Raw genomic sequence first — 20,808 nt, forward strand, 5'->3', positions numbered from 1 at the left:
TTCTAACTTAAACTACAAATGGCTAGTAGGTTGAGAAGAGAAATTGTGTGCAATGTGATCACATCCAAGGTTGATCAAAAAGCTACTTTATGAAATGCTCATACAGAGGTTCATCCAGGGCAGATGTTTTTATATGATCTGGAAGAGCATATTCTAATGCTTCTACCTCAATGAGCACATGGGCTCTGTTCCAAAATACAACTGGTTTGTTATGACAGCAGGTGCACATGTTAATGACACTCAAGTTCTGTGGGAAAAATATTGTTTATATTTTGTTCTATTATATTCATTCTTACTATAAAATATAGGCCATATGTGTTGACTGATCAGGGCAGGGGAATGTAGGCTAATGGTGCTTTCAAGACAACTGGGACAACTGGACATTTTTTTGTAAAATTATGGGCTTCAGTGATGTTTTGGTCAGAATGTCAGAGCTCTTGGAATTCAAGTTGTCGACAATTCAAGACGATCTTTCCCAATCTGAGCTTTTTTGTTGTTCTTCTCGTTTCCAGTTTTCTTCAACGCTCGGGAAGTTGGAGATTATCGAGTTCCCAGTTGTTTTGAATACGGCGTTACACTTCAGCTCTACTATAAGCTTCACGTTGCTTTGTCATCAGCGTTATGTCAATGTGACGTTCTACCTGCTACACAGAGCTCATTGTTTTGAGAGCAGAGAGGAAGGGCGTCTTTATTTTATTTTCCCCTGCTATGATCAGGGCAGGGGAATGTAGGTTACCAAGTGGCGCAGCGGCCTAAGGCACTGCATCTCGGTGCTAGAGGCGTCACGATATACCCTGGTTCGATCCCGGACTGTATCACAACTGGTCGTGATCGGGAGTCCCATGGCGCACAATTGGCACAGCGTCGTCTGGGTTAGGGGAGTTTGACCGTCATTGTAAATAATAATTTTCTTAACTGGCTTGCCTCGTTAAATAAAGAAAAAATAATTGCGACTTTCAAGTTTGCGCTCAGAAGACCTGAAATTTGCTCAGTGAGGGAAAAAAATAGAGGGAACATTTGTGTCCACATACACAAAACACCTATGTTATTCTATTATTGTATTTGTCTGATGTTTCTTAGGACCTGCATAAACATTAATGGATTTCTGTCCAGCCAACTTATATAATTACCAGAACATAGGCTTTCTGACAATGTTTTGAGTAGCCAACTTTTTATTCACCATAGCAGGAAAATACAAGGTAATTATTTACAAGTAGGCTATTACAAGCTGCTAACTTACTGTTGTGAATGTGTGATGGAAGGAAAGTAGTGGAAGGTCTGAATTGAAAATGAGGAACTTAGAACATGCAGCTGTCAAGTTACCGTGACAAAAGTCGCACAACAGGGTCAGCGTTGAATGTCTTTTGCTCCTTCCTGACAAAAACAATGGCTACATAAAAGGCGAATACCGAAAAGAAAGAGGTAAAAAATAGAAATGTAGCCCAGTTGTTTTTACAGGCTACCTACCGTGAATCCTATGTGTAAGCAGTATGAGTGACTCACAACAAGTCTCTTGTAAACAAACACCACCTAACTGGAACCGAGGTAAAGAAAGTTTCAGATTGGATATTCGCCTGTAGTTTTCCTTACGTCCATCAACAGCAGTTAGGGACTGTCAACATAGTGACAAATCACATGTTACAAATTACAATAGTTATTTAACCATTACTCCTAAAACTTTCAAAACTGGTTCTAGCTAACCCGATTGCAAAGACACAGACACACATTGCACACATTTATTTTTTGTCGATTTACATCTCGCACTATTTTAAATTATTTATTTCAATTTTTGAATTTCAATAGCTCGTTGTTCATATGACCTACTGGACTCAAACAAGGTTCAGAATGTCCACTGACTACCCTTCTATATTGCACACCCTTTAGTTTGTCCATTTTCATCTCACACGTTTTTACATGAATTTTTCCAAATGTAAAATTTCAATAGCTCCTTGGTCATGTGACCTAGGGACTTCAAACAAGGTTCGGTATGTCCACTGATTACTCTTCTATATTGCACACCCCTTAGGTTGTCCATTTTCATCACAAGATTTTACATGAATTTTTCAAAATTTAGAATATCAAAGCTCCTTGGTCATGTGACCTAGTGACTTAAAACGTGGTGCAGAATGCTCCCTTCTATATTGCACACTCTTGTTTGTGTGCAGTAAAATCACGCGGTTTAACGTACATTATTCATTGTTTTAAATTTCAATAGCTCTTTGGTCATGTCAATTACACACCTAAGAAGCGTGCAGTGGATATACACCCATATTGCATAACCTCTAGTTGTGTCTCTTCTATATTGTACATTAATATTAGTTTGACAGTTAGGGGGTTCAGTCCAGTGTTGTGTTTACCCTTTTCTTTAATATTTATCTGTAATTATTGTTAGTTCTAAGTACTTATTTTCCCTGTTTTTTTTATTTCTCCACAGTATTTAACAGTGGTACACAATAGGAGAGAGGCAGATAATATTTCCTTTTGTCGTTAATATCAACCATAAAGGAAAAGGGCAAAGTACGTGAGTCATGCTATTAATTGTCCAAAGCAGGGATGGAGAGTGAGCTAGTGAGGTAGACTGCAGTGGGTTTGCTGGTCAATACATATACTGAACATGTAACCACAGTATTGTTGGCCAGTATATCAATGAATAAAAATTGAATATTGACAAATTAAACAGAAATTGTAGACCTTTAATCTTTTCCAACATGTCAACAGACACTTAACTTCAAATAAGTATGAAACATTTCACAGTGCTAACTTTCTCTTTATACCTGGTTGATGTACATTTCAGAGCCTCTTCAGTGTGGATGGGGTATAGCATACATTATCCCTGGTTGATGTACATGTCAGAGCCTCTTCAGTGTGGATGGGGAATAGCATACATTATCCCTGGTTGATGTACATTTCAGAGCCTCTTCAGTGTGGATGGGGTATAGCATACATTATCCCTGGTTGATGTACATTTCAGAGCCTCTTCAGTGTGGATGGGGTATAGCATACATTATCCCTGGTTGATGTACATTTCAGAGCCTCTTCAGTGTGGATGGGGTATAGCATACATTATCCCTGGTTGATGTACATGTCAGAGCCTCTTCAGTGTGGATGGGGAATAGCATACATTATCCCTGGTTGATGTACATTTCAGAGCCTCTTCAGTGTGGATGGGGTATAGCATACATTATCCCTGGTTGATGTACATTTCAGAGCCTCTTCAGTGTGGATGGGGTATAGCATACATTATCCCTGGTTGATGTACATTTCAGAGCCTCTTCAGTGTGGATGGGGTATAGCATACATTATCCCTGGTTGATGTACATGTCAGAGCCTCTTCAGGGTGGATGGGGTATAGCATACATTTTCAACAACAAAGACTGCACTTCCAGTTTGTGTTCTTTACTCTGTTGAACTATTTTGTCTTCATTCCTAGTTAGAGCACACAGAACCACCGTTAGCATGCAAAACATTCAATCTAAAACAAAGCGTAACACTTCATAAATAATATCAAATATCAATGTAGTATGATGGATGACGAATTAGCCATCCATTGCGTTATATCATAAATTGTCTTACATGCCGTCACTGTTGTCAAAAGATTATAAACATGTTAAATAAAGTTACTAACCCAGTCAGTCTTTGGGCCACATCCAGGTTCTTTATCAGTGGCACACATGAAGCAGTTGTTGGCTTTGTTGAACTCTGAAATCATAGGCATGAACTGAACATATGGCTGTCCGACACAACTACATAAAAATAAAGAATTTACATTTACTTTGAATTAAATGTCATTGCACACCAGACATTTTTAGTATGTCCTCATCCATTTCTTTTCGCAATTGCTCCATGTGTTTTTGAAGGTTCCATATCAATTTGGGAGGGAATGTTGGGGAAGGTCTATGCAACTTCCTTGGCCATCTACACCAAAAAATAAAATAGAGTTTTTGACATAATTGTCACATAACAGCTAACCATTCAATATTGAAAATATAACTATCAAACCTGCATTCCAAAACCCCACAGCTGAAGGTGTCCTGCTGCATGTTGTGAGTTATTTACCCTCCTTTACACTTCCTGTCCACCCAGTCGTCTTTTCTATGGCAGGATCTTCTCATTTTGAAGTATTCTCTTTTTTATGTAAACATAATGGAATTCTGATTAGTTATAGGCAAATGAATACAAAAGCCAAATGTGTATGCTGTTAGTAAAGGTAATTTCCTTTATGCCCCATTCTACACACACAGCCTAAATTATAGGCACTGAACCATTTACAGGACAATAACAAAAGTAGCATATAACATCCAACCCGATCACAGAGTGAATAAATGTAGAGTGTTTGTAGACTTCAAGAAAAAACCATTAAGTGACAGTTTCATCAGTATGTGCTTAATAAAGAAAGTCATATCACAAAGATCACAGATGACAGTGCCCACCAAATCTATGACAATAGAGAATGAATTGTAAGAACCAAAGTGTGTTTGTCAAAATAATATCTGAAAATGTCAGATACTGCTATTTGCAATAGAATTTATGATATATGCAGTTGAGGAATATTACAATGCCACTTCATACAATGTTTACATACCCTACATTACTCATCTCATATGTATATACTGTACTCTATACCATCTACTGTATCACTAGCCACTTTAAACAATGCCACTTTTATATGTTTACATACCCTACATTACTCATCTCATATATATATTCTGTACTCAATACCATCTACTGCATCTTGCCTATGCCGTTCTGTACCATCACTCATTCATATATTTTTATGTACATATTCTTCATTCCTTTACACTTATGTGTATAAGGTAGTTGTGAAATTGTTAGGTTAGATTACTCGTTGGTTATTACTGCATTGTCGGAACTAGAAGCACAAGCATTTCGCTACACTCGCATTAACATCTGCTAACTATGTGTGTGACAAATACATTTTATTTGATTTAGATTTGATTTGACATGTGCCAACACTACATGTAGGACAGACATAAGACATTCCACATACAGTATTTTTTTACTTATTTTATTTTTATTTCACCTTTATTCAACAAGGTAAGCCAGTTGAGAACAAGTTCTCATTTACAACTGCGACCTGGCCAAGATAAAGCAAAGCAGAGTGACACAAACAACAACACAGAGTTACACATGGAATAAACAAATGTACAGTCAATAACACAATAGAAAAGTCTATATACAGTGTGTGCAAATGAAGTAAAATTAGGGAGGTAAGGCCATAAATAGGCCGTAGTGGCGAAATAATTACAATTTCGCAAATAAACACTGAAGTGATAGATGTGCAGAAGATGAATGTGCAAGTAGATATACTAGGGTGCAAAGGATCAAAAATAAATAAATATAAATAAGATAAAAAACAATATGGGGATGAGGTATTTACAGATGGGCTATGTACAGGTGCAATGATCTGTAAGCTGCTCTGATAGCTGATGCTTAGAGATAGTGAGGTAGATATGAGTCTCCAGCTTCAGTGATTTTTGCAATTCGTTCCAGTCATTGGCAGCAGAGAACTGGAAGGAAAGGCAGCCAAAGGAGGAATTGGTTTTGGGGGTGACCAGTGAAATATACCTGCTGGAGCGAGTGCTACGGGTGGGTGCTGCTATGCTGACCAGTGAGCTGAGATAAGGCGGGGCTTTACTTAGCAAAGACTTATAGATGACCTGGAGCCAGTGGGTTTGGCGACGAATATGAAGCGAGGACCAGCCAACGAGAGCATACAGGTCACAGTGGTGAGTAGTATATGGGGCTTTGGTGAAGAAACTGATGGCACTGTGATATACTGCATCCAATTTGTTGAGTAGAGTGTTGGAGGCTATTTTGTAAATGACATCGCCAAAGTCAAGGATCGGTAGGATAGTCAGTTTTACGAAGGTATGTTTGGCAGCATGAGTGAAGGATGCTTTGTTTGCGAAACAGGAAGCTGATTCTAGATTTAATTTTGGATTGGAGATGCTTAATATGAGTCTGGAAGGAGAGTTTACAGTCTAACCAGATACCTAGGTATTTGTAGTTGTCCACATATTCTAAGTCAGAACCGTTCAGAGTAGTGATACTAGGCAGGCGAGCAGCTGTGGGCAGCGATCAGTTGAAGAGCATGCATTTAGTTTTACTTGCAGTTGGAGGCCACGTAAGGAGAGTTGTATGGTCAGTTAACACGGTGTCCAAAGAAGGGCCAGGAGTATACAGAATGGTGTCGTCTGCATAGAAGTAGATCAGAGAATCACCAGCCGCGAGAGCGACATCATTGATGTATACAGAGAAAAGAGTCAACCCGAGAATTGAACCCTGTATCACCCCCATAGAGACTGCCAGAGGTCCGGACAACAGGCCCTCCGATTTGACACACTGAACTCTATCTGAGAAGTAGTTGGTGACCCAGGCGAGGCAGTCATTTGAGAAACCAAGGCTGTTGAGTCTGCCAGATAAGTTCCTAACTTCCCTGAAAAGTTGCATATTGCGGGGGCTATTCGATGCTAATCAGCAACAGTGAGTGATAATTTGGGTGAGATTGAGGGCATCTAGCTTAGATTGTAGGACGGCCGGGGTGCTAAACATATCCCAGTTTAGGTCATCTAACAGTACAAACTCTGAAGATAAATAGGGGGCAATTAATTCACATATGGTGTCCAGGGCGCAGCTGTGGGCTGAGGGGGGTCTGTAACAAGCAGCAACAGTGAGTGACTTATTTCTGGAATGGTGGATTTTTAAAAGTAGAAGCTCAAACTGTTTGGGCAGTTCGACCTTCTACTTTTAAAAAGACCTGGATAGCATGACAGAACTCTACAGGCTGTCTCTGCAGTAGATTGCAACTCCACCCCCTTTGGCAGTTCTGTCTTGGCAGAAAAGGTATACACATACATAGACATTTTTCAGCTCTGATTTTACCACTCAGAATCCAGAATGGATATGACAATGGGGCCAGCACAGGATGTAATAATCCCTTACAACAATCTACATTTTGTTCTTCTTGACTTGTTATCTGGTAAACTGCTACTATGTGTCAAGAAAAGAGCCCCAATTAGGGGTTTGTGTACTCCAGTAAAAAAGGGCTGGTTTAGATGAAAAACTATTGCCCTGTGTCCCCATTCATAGGGGCATGAGAGACTAGTCAGTGGTAGAATTGAGTTGGCACTTTATTGGCCCAAACACCCATAGAACCACAAGGTTGAGGTTACTCATGGACAGTAATTAGTAATACACTTTTTTTGCATTGATGCATTGTGTCTTCTAACTGTCCAAGAATAGGATCCAAAGTGTTAGGAAATATTTGTTCCCATAAATACAAAGGAGAATGTCTCTCCTCATACCTCTTGCACTTTAGTCAGACTGCCAGACTGTGCACCACAATCAAGAGAGGATACATACAGGTCAACAGTGCCAATTGAAAGTCAAGGGGTGTGTCTGTGCCTTCTGGATTACTCTCTCTTTACAGAGAACCCCTGTGGTTCAAGTCTGCTCTGCACATGTCTGAAAGTGACAGCCAGCAGCCAAGAGAGTTTTTCACAGTATGTCATAAAAAAGTATTACACTTATGAATGTATGTAAAATGCTAATATCTATTAGATCCAGTACAATGGAATAACTAAGACCTGAATTTGATTGCAGCGTGTTCCGATTCCTCCTTCTCTTTCTGTCCAGCAGGGTCAACCAAAAACACTTGGCCTGATGGTTCATGCAGAAACTGTGGAAGCAATATAGGAATGTATTGATCCCTTAAATTATTGTACTATTAAATGACCCACATCACAACCCTCATACCTCTTCACAAAAATTTACCTAAATCAATTTTGGAAAAAGGATTTTACTCACAAAAGACATAGGAATTTATTTTCCCAGTTAGAAATAGTAGACCATGCATCAAATAACTATTTTCATCAGAAAAAACAAACCCTCAAATGCAATATTGCATTTTGTAAGTTGTCTGCAGGTGGCTTGTTGTGAATGCACTCAAATATCAAGTCATTATCACGTTATGTAAACTGCGTTCTAATACTCAATGTAGAAGGATTTGTCTTAATGTACAGTATATGAAAGTGATGCTATAAAAAGGATTCTTTCACGTTATCAAGCTCACTGTGACTGACAAATCACTGCCTATTACTGTGATTAAAAAGAGCATATGAAACACTGTTTTTCATGAGGCCTACCTGTGCGCCTTCCTTTAAGCACCTCTGTTTTAACACCTCTCCTGTCCTTGATCCATACCACATACAGCTATTTGCAGATCTTTTCAGTGTCCATGTGAAAGATAGCTATTGCGAAGATGGAACATTTGTTGACTTAAAAGTTTTATTTTTAAACACCCATGTAAAAACGAAGTTCTGCAAAGCATACAGATTTACGTCTAATAGCATGAGATGAAAGTAGACAAACATCAGAGTGTGCAATATGAAGGTATAGTCAGTGGACATTCTGAACCTTGTGAGGTCAGTAGGTCACAAGACCAAGGAGCTATTGAAATTCAAAATTTGGAAAAATGGATGGGAAACCATGTGAGATGAAGAAAATGGACAAACTAAAGGGTGTGCAATATAGAAGGGTAGTCAGTGGACATTCTGAACCTTGCTTGAAGTCACTAGGTCACATGACCAAGGAGCTGTTAAAATTCTACATATTGAAAAATGTATGTAAAACCATGTGAGATGAAAATGGACAAACTAAAGGGTGTGCAATATGTAGGCCCACTGAGTGGACATTCTGAACCTTCTTTGAAGTCACCAGGTCACATGACTAAGGAGCTATTGAAATTCTACATTTTGAAAAATTCACACAAAATCTTGTGAGATGAAAATTGACAAACTAAAGGGTGTGCAATACAGAAGAGTAGTCAGTGGACATTCTGAACCTTGTTTGAAGTAAGTATGTCACATGACCAAGGAGCTATTGAAATTTTAATGTAAAAAAAGTTTGTACTTTGTTCACGCTCCCTAACTAATTCAACTAGGAATACGAAACGCTGCTCACAGTTCCACATGTTTATTAGCTTTGGAAAGCAAATTCACGTCTAAATCGTTAAAATAAAACTTGTGCAATGTTGTGCGCAATTTTTCCAACATCATGACACTTATTTGGATTCTGTGGCTCAAGTAGTTTGAAAGCGCGAATATCCGTCGAATATCGAACTTGAAACTGTCTTTACCTCGGTCAGTAAGATTCATAATAAAAAATTATGCGACAGGTGAAATGAACGCGATCTTTTTTTATCTCCAAACATATTGCACAATTTGACTTCAGGTATTTACTTAGAAAGTACCAACAAATATTCACATTTTTAATAACAAAAACGAAGAAATAGTTTTGACGGTATTGAAAAACCATCCCATGGCTATTTCCAAATACCTCGTTATACGGTATGCCGCCCAAGGCTACTAATTACCTGTAATTATAATCTCCCTAGCCACCCCGGACCTGTGATGACTACTGGCTGAATTCAGACCCTGCAAAAGCCTGTGGAACCGTTTCCATAACTACTATAGGCATGGCACATCCCCCTCCTGCTGGCAGTGGAAGGAAGACTACTACACATGTCGAGAGTGGGAGAAGAACCCAAGTCCAGAGACCAAGGTGCAGTTGAGCACTCAATCATCACTTTGAAATGGCCTAAGCTGCACAGGAACCAGCAATCCTGCATTTACAGGGAAAATGCCATCAACATCCAGAAATATTGGCTACAGTTTGTTTATGAAAGATCTCTCTTGCACTGTCCCCTAACCAACTCTGACTGTCCTCCCCCTACCCTGGGAGTCATTACAGCAGAGTGAGAGGAACCGGATGGTGGAGCAGAGAAAGTTCACCCCTGTGTGGGACCTGAGACGAGATCCGCCCAGAGACTGGCACATGGCCCTGCACCAGGGGAAGCCCCTGGATTCCCAGTCTTAACCATCCCGAGTTAACACTGCCATGGCCCTAAACATGGCCAAACCAACCACAATGTAGCATCTAAGGTCTGTTTAGTTACGTAAACTAAATCACAGTAGAGTTACAAACTAAATCACAGTATAGTTGTGGCTAGTAAACCATGACCGTGGCTTATTCAGACTAATCTATTGACATTGCATCTATAATTGTTATGTATAGAGCTGGTAAAAGTTGTATTTGTTCATGACAGAATGTCTGTTCTATACAATTTATTACATCTGAATGTTCTGTAACTTAGCTGAATATGCCCCCTGCAGAGGGTGTGAAGGCTTTTTGTTTTAAACACTATTAGTTCAGTTGGCTGGGGAAAAGCCTGCTCTCCAGGACCACCAGAACCACTCTGTCATAAATGGTTTCTTCCCAGAGGTGTCCAGTGTACTCCAATGGTATTAGGAGAGTGTACCTCTACTGCTTGTGTAACCGATGTGAAATGGCTAGCTAGTTAGCGGGGTGCTAATAGCATTTCAATCTGTGATGTCACTCGCTCTGAGACCTTGAAGTAGTTGTTCCCCTTGCTCTGCAAGGGCTGCAGCTTTTGTGGAGCGATGGGTAAGGATGCTTTGAGGGTGGCTATTGTCGATGTGTGCAGAGGGTCCCTGGTTCGAGCCCAGGTAGGGGCGAGGAGAGGGACGGAAGCTAAACTGTTACACTTGAAAGTCACAGCGTAGTATTGATTGTGAAAATGTGCTTTGTAGTCTTTCCATAAGTTATACAAATTAAGATATGCGTGAGCAATATACTGAGCAATGATATCCACTCACTGGACAGTTTATTAGGACCCCCTTGCCTCCAGAGCAGCCTGAATTATTTGGGGCATTCTACAAGGTGTCTGAAACATTCCACAGGGATGTTGGTCCATGACGACGAGATGGCATCGCACAGTTGCTGCAGATTGGACGGCGGTACATTTAATGTTGCAAAACAGCTCATTCCTGCTCATCCCTAAGATGGTCTATTGGGTTGAGGTCTGGGGACTGGGCAGGCCACTCAAGTAAACTGACCTCGCTGTCATGTTCCAGGCAATGTTTTCCACTGCTCAATTTTCAAGTGTTGGTGACCGCGTGCCCACTGGAGCCACTTCTTGTTTTTAGCTGATAGGAGTGTAACCCGGTGTGGCCATCTGCTACAATAGCCCAGGATCAATGAGTTGTGCGTTCCGAGATGCCATTCTGCATATTACTGTTGTACTGCACCGTTATTTGTCCCTTTGTGGACCGCCTGTTAGCTTGGACGATTCTTGCCCTTCTTCGATCTCTCTCATTAATGAGCTCTTTTCTCTCACAGGACTGAATGTTTTTTGTTTGTTGCACCATGCTCGGTAAACCCTAGACACTTGTGAGTGAAAAGCCCAGGAGGGCGGCCATTTCTGATACAGGGTCCGGCGCGCCTGGCACCGACGATCATGCCACACTCAGTCACTTAGATCACTTGTTTTGCCCATTCTAACGTTCAATCGAACAGTTCAAATCCCCGAGCTGACAAGGTACAAAATCTGTCGTTCTGCCCCTGAACAGGCAGTTAACCCACTGTTCCTCGGCCGTCATTGAAAATAAGAATTTGTTCTTAACTGACTTGCCTAGTAAAATAAAGTTTTTTTTTTTTTAAGTAGGAGCGATCCATTTTCATGAACGGGGTGGTGTACCTAACAAACTGGCCGGTGAGTGTATTTTGGTGAAAATAATTACTGTATTGGCATAAGGGTAACAGCACCATACCATACAGTATTCTGGGTTGCACCAGTGGTCTGACTTTTTTTTATACTGTCTAGGTCATTGTGTGGAAAGACTCAAGTGAGCGCTTGTATGTTTCTCTACCTATTGAAATGGAGGCCAGTGTTTCTGTAACACCATTACACGGGCTCTTTGTCTTTATTATTTCACAGGATAACTCATCTACAGTCTGTTATATACATTCAAATGTATATAATAAAAATAAATTAAAAAGTGAATCCTTTTTCAACCCTCTGGTATGTTTTACTTACTGGTTGTATTTAAACTATGACATTTATGAATGTAACAATACAGTACAGAATGTGAATCACTTTATGAGTGTGAATTTAAACTTATTCCATGACAGGGCAGTTGTCAATACGTTGAATATGACTGGGTCATGGTCCTCTGGTTGGTAAGCGGTTGAAATACCCTTTGAATGAGACATCCATATCCACTATTGGTGGCAGTTCTAGCTTTCATGTCTAAACTATTTTCATGAACATGCTCGTCAAATATTTAGTCTGTCCAAATCATGTAAAGACCAGGGGATGTAATAACCATGTCAACACATGTTATGCCCACAATGTTATTGCTGCCACCCTCTCACTGGGTGTAGACTTTGGTGATGTTGTTGTATTTGCCTTCAGGTGCCTCATACTGGGCCTTGGGCGGTGTGTAGCTGGGTCCCTGGTGGTTGAAGGGGAAGAGCAAGGGATCTGGCCTCAGTGCTGCCTGGTAGAGCTCCTCTGACTCCAGCCTCAGCTCCTCCAGAGCCTCCCTCTGGGCCTCCACAGCCAGGCCTACTGCCTCCATCTCTGCCCGGTGTTGGGTCTGCTCGTAGCAGAAAGTCAAAATGTGGCACAGAAACTGGGTATATCAAAATGTCTACAAAGAAGGTACTGTCAATGGCTGCTCACTGATTTCTGCTTCCAAATATGACTGTAGTGATAGTTTAAACCAACAATGGCTTACAAGATCACATTTACCTGTTTGTAGCGGGACCACTCCTTCAGCAGTAGAGCCCGACGTTCACTCTCCTCAAAGGGAAGCTGAGGAGCACCACGCACCCTAGGAAAAATGAACAAATAGAGTAGGGACCTATTCAGGTGTACATTAGGACAGAGAAATTAATTTGGAATGCACTAATAGTGTGTCACTCAACAGAACAATCAGTTAAGCACAGCATCATACTCAATTTCAATCCATCAGCTGATTTTGGTGTGTTTCTAAGACTATTGCTGGAGATCACTATGGTAAGCAGGGTTCAAACTATGCCACTATTGACTGTTGGGAGTGAAGCAACAGTAAATATTCCAAGCTTATGGATGTGCCTACTTCAATGGTAGGGTGTGCCCACCATAGTAACTCATGGTGGTGCCCAGATTTTGTATGGGAATGTCAGCCACTCCATTCATTTAAACACTAAAGGTGGGTGAGCCATACCTGGTCTCGTCCATGTATTTGGCTGGGGTTGTGAAGTCTTCAATGGGAATGAGCTCAGGAGGAACTCTCTCCAGCTTCTTCAATTTCTTCTTCAGTCTCTCTCTCACCATCTGCTCTCTACGAGGGTCCACTTTCTTCTTCTTCTTGGGCTCTGCTCTGTTAGAGCACACGCAGGCAGAATGAGTGAAAGTTGAGCTTGTAGTGCATTTATAACAAATGGTGCCTAAAGGGAACTGCAAAGAGAGTCTGAAAGTGCACTAGAGAACAAACCCTTTATAGACAAAAGGATTTTCAACTTACCTTAGTGGCGCAGATGTCTTCAATGTGAGGACAGATGCAAACCAAGGACCTTGACTGACATGACCGTCCACTCCCATCAAAGAGCTGTGCAGAACAACATACCAAATCAGAGGAAGGGGAGAACTACTAGTTAGCTCAATCTAGCTACTGTAACAGATCAAATCAAGCTTTATAAAGCAGATTTCAGACATGGAATGCAATGCGATGTGCTTTACAGGAAAAAACTAATGAAAATAAAAGCTGAAGTATTTACTACACAACAAACATGATAAAAAACAAAAAGAATGACAAACTGAACAACCAAAAAGCACCCTAAGGAAAGGCAAAGCTGAAAATATGTTTTAAGAACTCTTTATGTCTACAGTTTCAGCCCCCCTCAGGTACACTATTCCAGAGGCTGGGTGCATAATAACTAACAGCTGCCTGCCTCTTGGTCCTAGGCTTTGGGATAGTTAAAAGGCCAGTGCCAGAGGACCTGAGGGACCTACTGGGTACATAACTTAAATGCATGTCTGACATGTATTGGGGTGCACAATTGTGGATAGATTTTTTTTTTAAACAATAGAATGATCTTACAATTCATTTTAAAACTAATAGGCAGCCAGTGCAGAGACCTCTCCATCTGGTCTTGGTCAGTATTCACGCTGCTGCATTCTGTATGTTTTGCAGTTGACCAATGGCTTTCTAAGGTAGACCAGACAGGATAGCATTACAGTAGTCACACCTGCTTGTAATAAAAGCATGGATGAGTCTCTCTGTATCAGCCTGAGAGAAATGGTCGCACCGTGGCAATGTTCCTTAGGTGGTAAAAAAAAGCTATTTTGGTCACATTCCTAATGTGTGATTCAACATTTTGTTCAGAATCTAAAACAACACCTAGGTTATGTACCTGGTGTTTATTTGTATTGCCAGTGAGTTAAAATGTGCAGCTTGATTTTCTCTCTGTGCTTTGGCTCCAACAATAAGTACCTCGTCTTGTGTTGATTTAGCTTGAGGAAGTTGTGAGCCATCCAAGTATTTAAATCACTAAAACAGTCTAATAATTTATCCGTGGAGCTAAAATCTTCTGGTGACACAGGAATGCAAATGTGTGTATTGTCTGCGTAGCAGTGAAAATCAAAGCTGTGCCTTCTGATAACACTGCCAATAGGTAAAATATATAAACTGAACACTACCAGACCCTAAATCGAACCTGGTGGAACTCCACTGCAGTGAATAGATAACGTAGTTAGCTAACTGGCTCAGGTTTTAGCATACAGCTGGATGAGAAAAGAAAACATGTTCCAACTGCTGTAGCTAACGTTAGCTAGCTTTCCTATGCTAACCAGAATTGCATGAGACAACTCACCTAACGTTAGTTGGCACTGCAGCCTGTCGGGACAATACCCTACACAGGGCACGCGATACAGCAATGGACATGATCGATATACTATTTGATTACTATTCAATGAAATCAGATGAAAGTTATTCATGTGTATCAACACATTTTATCATTGCGGTCCCCTTGACAGCCGCAGGACGGAAGTGCAACTTGAAACAGACGTAAATTTAGCTCGAGCTTCAGATGGACACTTTCGATCCCATTGTTGTAGCTCGCCTCGCTCACTTTACGTTGCAACTCGGTCTCAGAGCATGTCGTATTATTATGCACGTAAATACACGCCATTTCGTATGATATGTTACGTTTAGTATGGTTGCATAAGACAGATGGTTACTTAGGTGGTTGGTTGAGGTGAGTGGGTGGGTGTATAACGCAAACGTTAGCGACACATTTTTGCTAATCAGCAACTTTTCCACTTACTTACAACTTTGGGACCTCTTAGCATGTTGGCTAAACCTAACCTATATCCTAAATTTAACCCTAAACTCTAGCCACCTAGCTAGAACTCGTAACATATTGTAATGACCTGACTAGATAATTAAGGAACAATTGTCCAGATTGAGGCTTGAGTTTACGAATTGACGGTTTATTAACCCAACTTTACACAGGCTACTGTTTGGCCGTAGCCCACGCAAAATAAATGAAAGATAACCCACAAGCCAACCGTGACCTTATTTTGTGAAGACCAGACATAAGAGAGAGAACAAAAGCTAAACCTGGTCTTAACATCCAATGCTCCAACCCCCCTCCATGCCACTCCGCCAACCACCAGGATGCCCGGCATCAGAACATTCCAGGCATTCCCGTGATTGGCATATGGCAGGTTGATTGGCATTTCGGAGCCCGCGAACACTGGGTACTGGTAAGTAAAACACAACCACCTACGAGCCTAACACATAACACACAGCTGTCTCTGCGGGTCGCTACATAATCATACGTTTTGCAAATTCGTAACATATTGTAACGACCCTGGGGACCTCGGGCTAGAAGGTCGAGGGTTAGAGACCTGCTCCCTGCTGTTTCATTACAATATTGCACATTTTACACATTTGTAACACATTGAGAGTCTTTCAAATTCGTAATATATAACACTTTTAGCTAGTTCGTAACATATTGCACGTTTTGAATTTTCGTAATATATCATGTGTTTAGTATATTTGTAACATATTGTACGTTTTGCTAATTCGTAAGATATAATACGAATTGTCATTCGTAACATCCACATCCACGACATCCACAAATTAATACATACCATACGAAAGGAGAATATCATACCAAACGGAGTGTCCTTGATTTACATAAAGAATAACAAGATATGCTCTGAGACCAGATTGCACTGGTTACATCAGAGATACAATTTGTCAGTAACATTAGACACTTTTCCAAGTAAACATAGCTACATAACTGAATAAATATTGTACAAGTAACCATTTAACATTTCCTTACAGAAACATGTTGATCAGAGTTATTTTGTCGAATGTTGTTGTCTCAATGATTAGATACACATTATTTAGGCAAAAGGTCAAATTTCCACTAGTTACCACAGCCTCAATGTATGAATGGTATATATGGTTAAAAAAATCATGAAAACAAGAATGTGCTTTTTGTCATCATTTAAGGTTAGGCATACGGTTAGCAGTGTGGTTAAGGTTAGGTTTAAAAGCACCCTTTAAGAATATAAATTGTAGAAATAGGCGGGGTTTATGACTTTGTGACTGTGGTAACTAGTGACGACCCAAGATTGCCAGAGTTTGTCATAAAAGCGCTCTTAAATTGACTCCCGGTTCAAACAGATACATTGACCTTCGTGGACGTAAGGAGGAATCAACGTTATGTCACTGCTCAGAAGTAAGTAATATTGTTATTTTTCATAAACCAAGCGCCACGAAATGCATGCTTTTAGTTTTCTGCTAACATGTTTATCTTGCTCTGCAAAGGTGTCTGCGTAGTAACGTTGATAGCTTGTCTGTCTGCCAAATTATAACTAGAAGCTCCAGACAGTCGACAAAGTTCAAACTATTGTTCATGGCTAGTTGCGCACTACTGACTATAGCATACATTTGTGAATTTAAACCATTGTGTTCCCCTTTAGAGTCACCGTTTAGCCTCTCCAGCTGTGATCGTTATTCATACTGAATGAATAAAGGGCAGTTGTCAGTCTGTTTCTACATGTAAACTTGTGTATTTCTTGTCAAGTGTCTGCCCTCCACATATTCAACAACTGACAGTTGCCTCTATCGTTTCATTTCTAAAGGCTAGTTGAGTTGAAAATGAATGTAGGGTGAAGGTGACCGTGGCACTATTCATAGTTGCATGAGAATTGCAATGACACTGCAGTGGAGTTTTATGATAGCACTCTCAAACGTTTATGCAGTGAGAGTAGGCAAGACAGCCTTTTTTTAAGTCCAATATTTTTACTGTTTTGTCACTCAAAACATGTCCAAAGCTGCAGGAATGCTTGATTAGTCACCTCACACAGACTTCTTTCTCTCCATCCAGATGTGTTTATTGTGTCTGCTAAGCGGACCCCGTTTGGAACCTACGGTGGGGTGCTGAAGGATCACAGTGCAACAGACCTAGCAGAGCATGCCTCCAAGGCTGCCCTTGCTGCTGGGGGAGTTGCACCTGAGCTTGTCAACAGTGTTATCTTTGGAAACGTAATGCAGGTGTGTCTAAAACTCCAAAGGGCAAGGATAAATGCTCTAGGAAGGAAATGTGAGAGTTGCCTTAATAAGACAGGTTCTCTTTCTCTCCAGAGCTCTGCAGATGCTCCATACATTGCCCGTCACGTGGGCCTGAGGTGTGGGGTGCCCATTCCAGTGCCTGCTCTCACCGTGAACCGCCTGTGTGGGTCCGGCTTTCAGTCAATCATCAATGGCGCTCAGGTACAGTAGACACACTAAGCACTAAGACTCTACATAGTCTACACTGTTACTCTCCACTGAGGATTTCTTAATGTTTCTCTGTCTGAACTGGACTCCTGCCCACTGTACACTATAATTAAAATATATATATATTATACAAAGTTTTTAGTCACAGAGACCCCAGGAAAGTTCTTTCTGCTGCAGTGTCACCTACCCTTTTGTTTGTAGGTCAATTGTAGGTGCATGGTTTCTTCCTCTGCTGATTGCTTAGGAACATTCGCAGCCTTGTGCGTTTGTCCCCTTTAAGACCCTGTATGTCTCTGTAGGAAATCTGTTTGAAGGATTCAGAGGTGGTGCTGTGTGGCGGCTCGGAGAGCATGAGCCAGGCGCCATACGCTGTCCGCAACGTCCGCTTCGGAACCAAGTTCGGACTCGACCTCAAGGTATTGAATTAATAAATGAGGAGCGGTAAGAAACAAATGTGTGTGGTTTTGATCATTTTTGACTGCAAGAGCCCTTTAACAGCTGCTCTAAACCAATGCCAAGGACTAAACTAATGTGTTCTGTATTCTTTGTCTCAGCTAGAGGACACTCTGTGGGCGGGGCTTACTGACCTGCACATTAAGATCCCCATGGGCATCACAGCAGAGAACCTGGCAGTGAAATATGAGATCAGCAGAGACGACTGTGACAAATACGCACACCAGACCCAGCAGAGGTGGAAGGCAGGTTAGAGGTCAACCCTTACCATAACTAATCTTACATGTTTACAATCCTTACTTAAGGCATGAAGACTGTCCTGATTTTAATAAGGAATTCCTGATTATCTGTCCTCGGTAAACCAGAAATACTTCTGTATCTTGTCATGACAATGAACAGTTTTTCAATATTTCTATCTGAATGCTGACTACATCACTGACTTTGTCTATGTGCGCTCTAAACCTTAGCCCATGAGGCGGGCCACTACACGGCAGAGATAGCACCCATCGACGTGAAGGCAAAGAAGGGCAAAGTACCCATGACCCAGGATGAGCACCCTCGTCCCCAGACCACCCTGGAGCAGATGGCTAGGCTACCCCCTGTCTTCAAAAAGGGAGGAACGGTTACTGCCGCCAACGCATCAGTGAGTTCTTAACAAAACCGATTCACTTCTGGGTCCAAGCCCTTTCACCCAGTTCCTACCAGCGCTTGCCAACGGAGTATCACATTCAGTCTGTCCCCAAGCACACCGGTTTTAAATGGCGTGCAGATCATTTTTGTGTGCTAGGTTTAAATCCTGTGCTAGTTTTGAATGTACTGTTCTGCAAGATATGCTCCTTTTCAACAGGGTGTGTCTGACGGCGCTGCTGCCGTGGTGATAGCCAGTGAGGAAGCTGTGAAGGAGCACAAGCTCACCCCATTGGCAAGAATAGTGGCCTATCACGTCTCTGGCTGTGACCCAAGCATTATGGGAATCGGTGGGTGACTGGCAACATATCTCATGTACTTGATGAAAACATATGATACAGCCAAATATAGTCCTTTCCAGCATGGCCATCTAGTGGTTTCTGTTGGTAAGATTCTGTCATTGTCCCCCTCAGGCCCAGTCCCAGCCATCACAGAAGCCCTGAAGAAAGCAGGTCTCACCCTCCAAGACATGGATCTGGTGGAGGTATGCTTGTCTATGTTCATGAATAGGAAGTAGGAACTGGTGCAGGAAATCGCAGATATTGTTTTGCTTTACTCAATCTCCTTCTTGTAGTGCACCCTATAGAATTGACTTCCTCCTTCTCACTGTTTCTCTTTCTCCTGCTCTGACTTCTCATGTCCTCTTTCTCACCTTGGCTGTCTCTCAGGTGAATGAGGCATTTGCTGCTCAGTACCTGGCTGTTGCCAAGGCATTGGGTCTGGACCCAGAGAAGAGTAATGCTGATGGGGGGGCTATTGCCATTGGCCACCCCCTGGGAGCCTCTGGAGCACGCATCACTGCTCACCTGGTCCACGAGCTCCGGTAACCACACCAGTAGTCTTCTTGCTACTCAGAGCACTACTTATCATTCTATGTAGTTCAACAAACAGTGTATCTGACCAATATACCTCAGCATACAGGAGCTAAACCAATAAATAACGCTATTCAATTGCTGAGCAATTCATATTATCTCACAGGTGAGTGATTTCCATTTTGTGGTTTTGTTCTCTCCTTCAGGCGGATTGGGGGAAAGTATGCTGTGGGATCAGCTTGCATCGGTGGTGGTCAGGGTATCGCCATAATCATAGAGAACACTCACTGAGGAACCAAGCAAACCATCCACAATTAGAATTACCATCCACACTCTTAACACACACCACACCCTATATACTCAATAGAGTATATGCCATATACACACTCGAGTAAGACCTTATGTTTTTGTCCAAGGTAGAGTTTTCTTAGTATTGACTTAATGTAAGAATATCCACTTTCCAATGTAAAAAATAAATAAAAATGAGGCTCTTTGTACGTTTGACCCACATTTCAAATTAGACATGACTCCAGCATCTACACTCAGAAAAAATACAAAGACCTCATAATTACTCCAGAAAATGGTTGCTGTTTCTCTGAACACAGACAATGGTATTTGTATGTTTAGGAACATAAATGTCTAAACTTCCTTTCTTGGATGTTTCATATTCCTGTTACCTTTTTCTAAAAGACAGTATGGTTGCCATACATGAACAATCTGCTTAAAGAGGCCTTGTGAATCTGAAGGGCTAACTCCTGTTTTTGTAAGTCTTTGTTTGCCTTGCTAGAGACAATGCTAGCTCATAGCAGGACATACCATTTACATCTCGCTGTAGTATATGAATAGTTGAGGTGAGTGTTATTGAGTTGAGGTAACCAATGTTGCTTTCTGTGGATTGAGAAGTAACTGCATAATTGATCCAGAATTTCTTGCTTGAATTATCACTCCTTTGCATGGATCACCATTGCCTTATCTACTGGATATATATGTGAGATGTGTGTGTATGATGTAAGGTTGCCTGTAAAGATCTTATTTTTTTATGATTAAAGTGAAAACCTGGGATTCACAAATTTAATGTGAGATTGTTGGTGATTCTTTATGGACTATCATGTAGTAGTTACTAGGTCTTTCATTGTCTGAAGTTGACACCCCTTCAAAGTAGTGGCTTCAGCTGTTTCAGCCACATATGCAAT

General features: G+C 41.2%; 2 protein-coding genes across 6 annotated transcripts; one reads left to right on the forward strand and one right to left on the reverse strand.

Annotated features, from left to right (window-relative positions):
• Positions 1-11,771: 11,771 nt before the first annotated feature.
• Positions 11,772-16,279, reverse strand: mrpl40 (mitochondrial ribosomal protein L40). 5 transcript variants are annotated; one of them, XM_020490232.2, is made up of 5 exons: positions 16,219-16,279; positions 13,392-13,475; positions 13,092-13,247; positions 12,635-12,716; positions 11,772-12,479 (listed from the first exon to the last, which is right to left on the reverse strand). In XM_020490232.2, the coding sequence occupies exons 1-5, from the start codon at positions 16,224-16,226 to the stop codon at positions 12,252-12,254; spliced, it is 558 nt and encodes a 185-aa protein (XP_020345821.1). In that variant the 5' UTR covers positions 16,227-16,279; the 3' UTR covers positions 11,772-12,251. The 5 variants fall into 5 exon arrangements, with proteins under 5 accessions (XP_020345821.1, XP_020345822.1, XP_031685757.1 ...); XM_020490233.2 differs by having other exon boundaries at positions 16,025-16,257; XM_031829897.1 differs by having other exon boundaries at positions 11,772-12,497; positions 16,025-16,257.
• LOC109896036 (3-ketoacyl-CoA thiolase, mitochondrial-like) lies at positions 15,126-20,690 on the forward strand. Its single transcript, XM_020490230.2, has 11 exons — positions 15,126-15,634; positions 16,566-16,620; positions 17,272-17,438; positions 17,529-17,657; positions 17,963-18,079; positions 18,218-18,365; positions 18,584-18,759; positions 18,964-19,093; positions 19,217-19,287; positions 19,472-19,626; positions 19,822-20,690. The coding sequence occupies exons 2-11, from the start codon at positions 16,605-16,607 to the stop codon at positions 19,904-19,906; spliced, it is 1,194 nt and encodes a 397-aa protein (XP_020345819.1). The 5' UTR covers positions 15,126-15,634; positions 16,566-16,604; the 3' UTR covers positions 19,907-20,690.
• Positions 20,691-20,808: the final 118 nt, after the last annotated feature.

Source organism: Oncorhynchus kisutch, linkage group LG8, assembly GCF_002021735.2.
Source record: "Oncorhynchus kisutch isolate 150728-3 linkage group LG8, Okis_V2, whole genome shotgun sequence".
Taxonomy (NCBI): domain Eukaryota; kingdom Metazoa; phylum Chordata; class Actinopteri; order Salmoniformes; family Salmonidae; genus Oncorhynchus; species Oncorhynchus kisutch.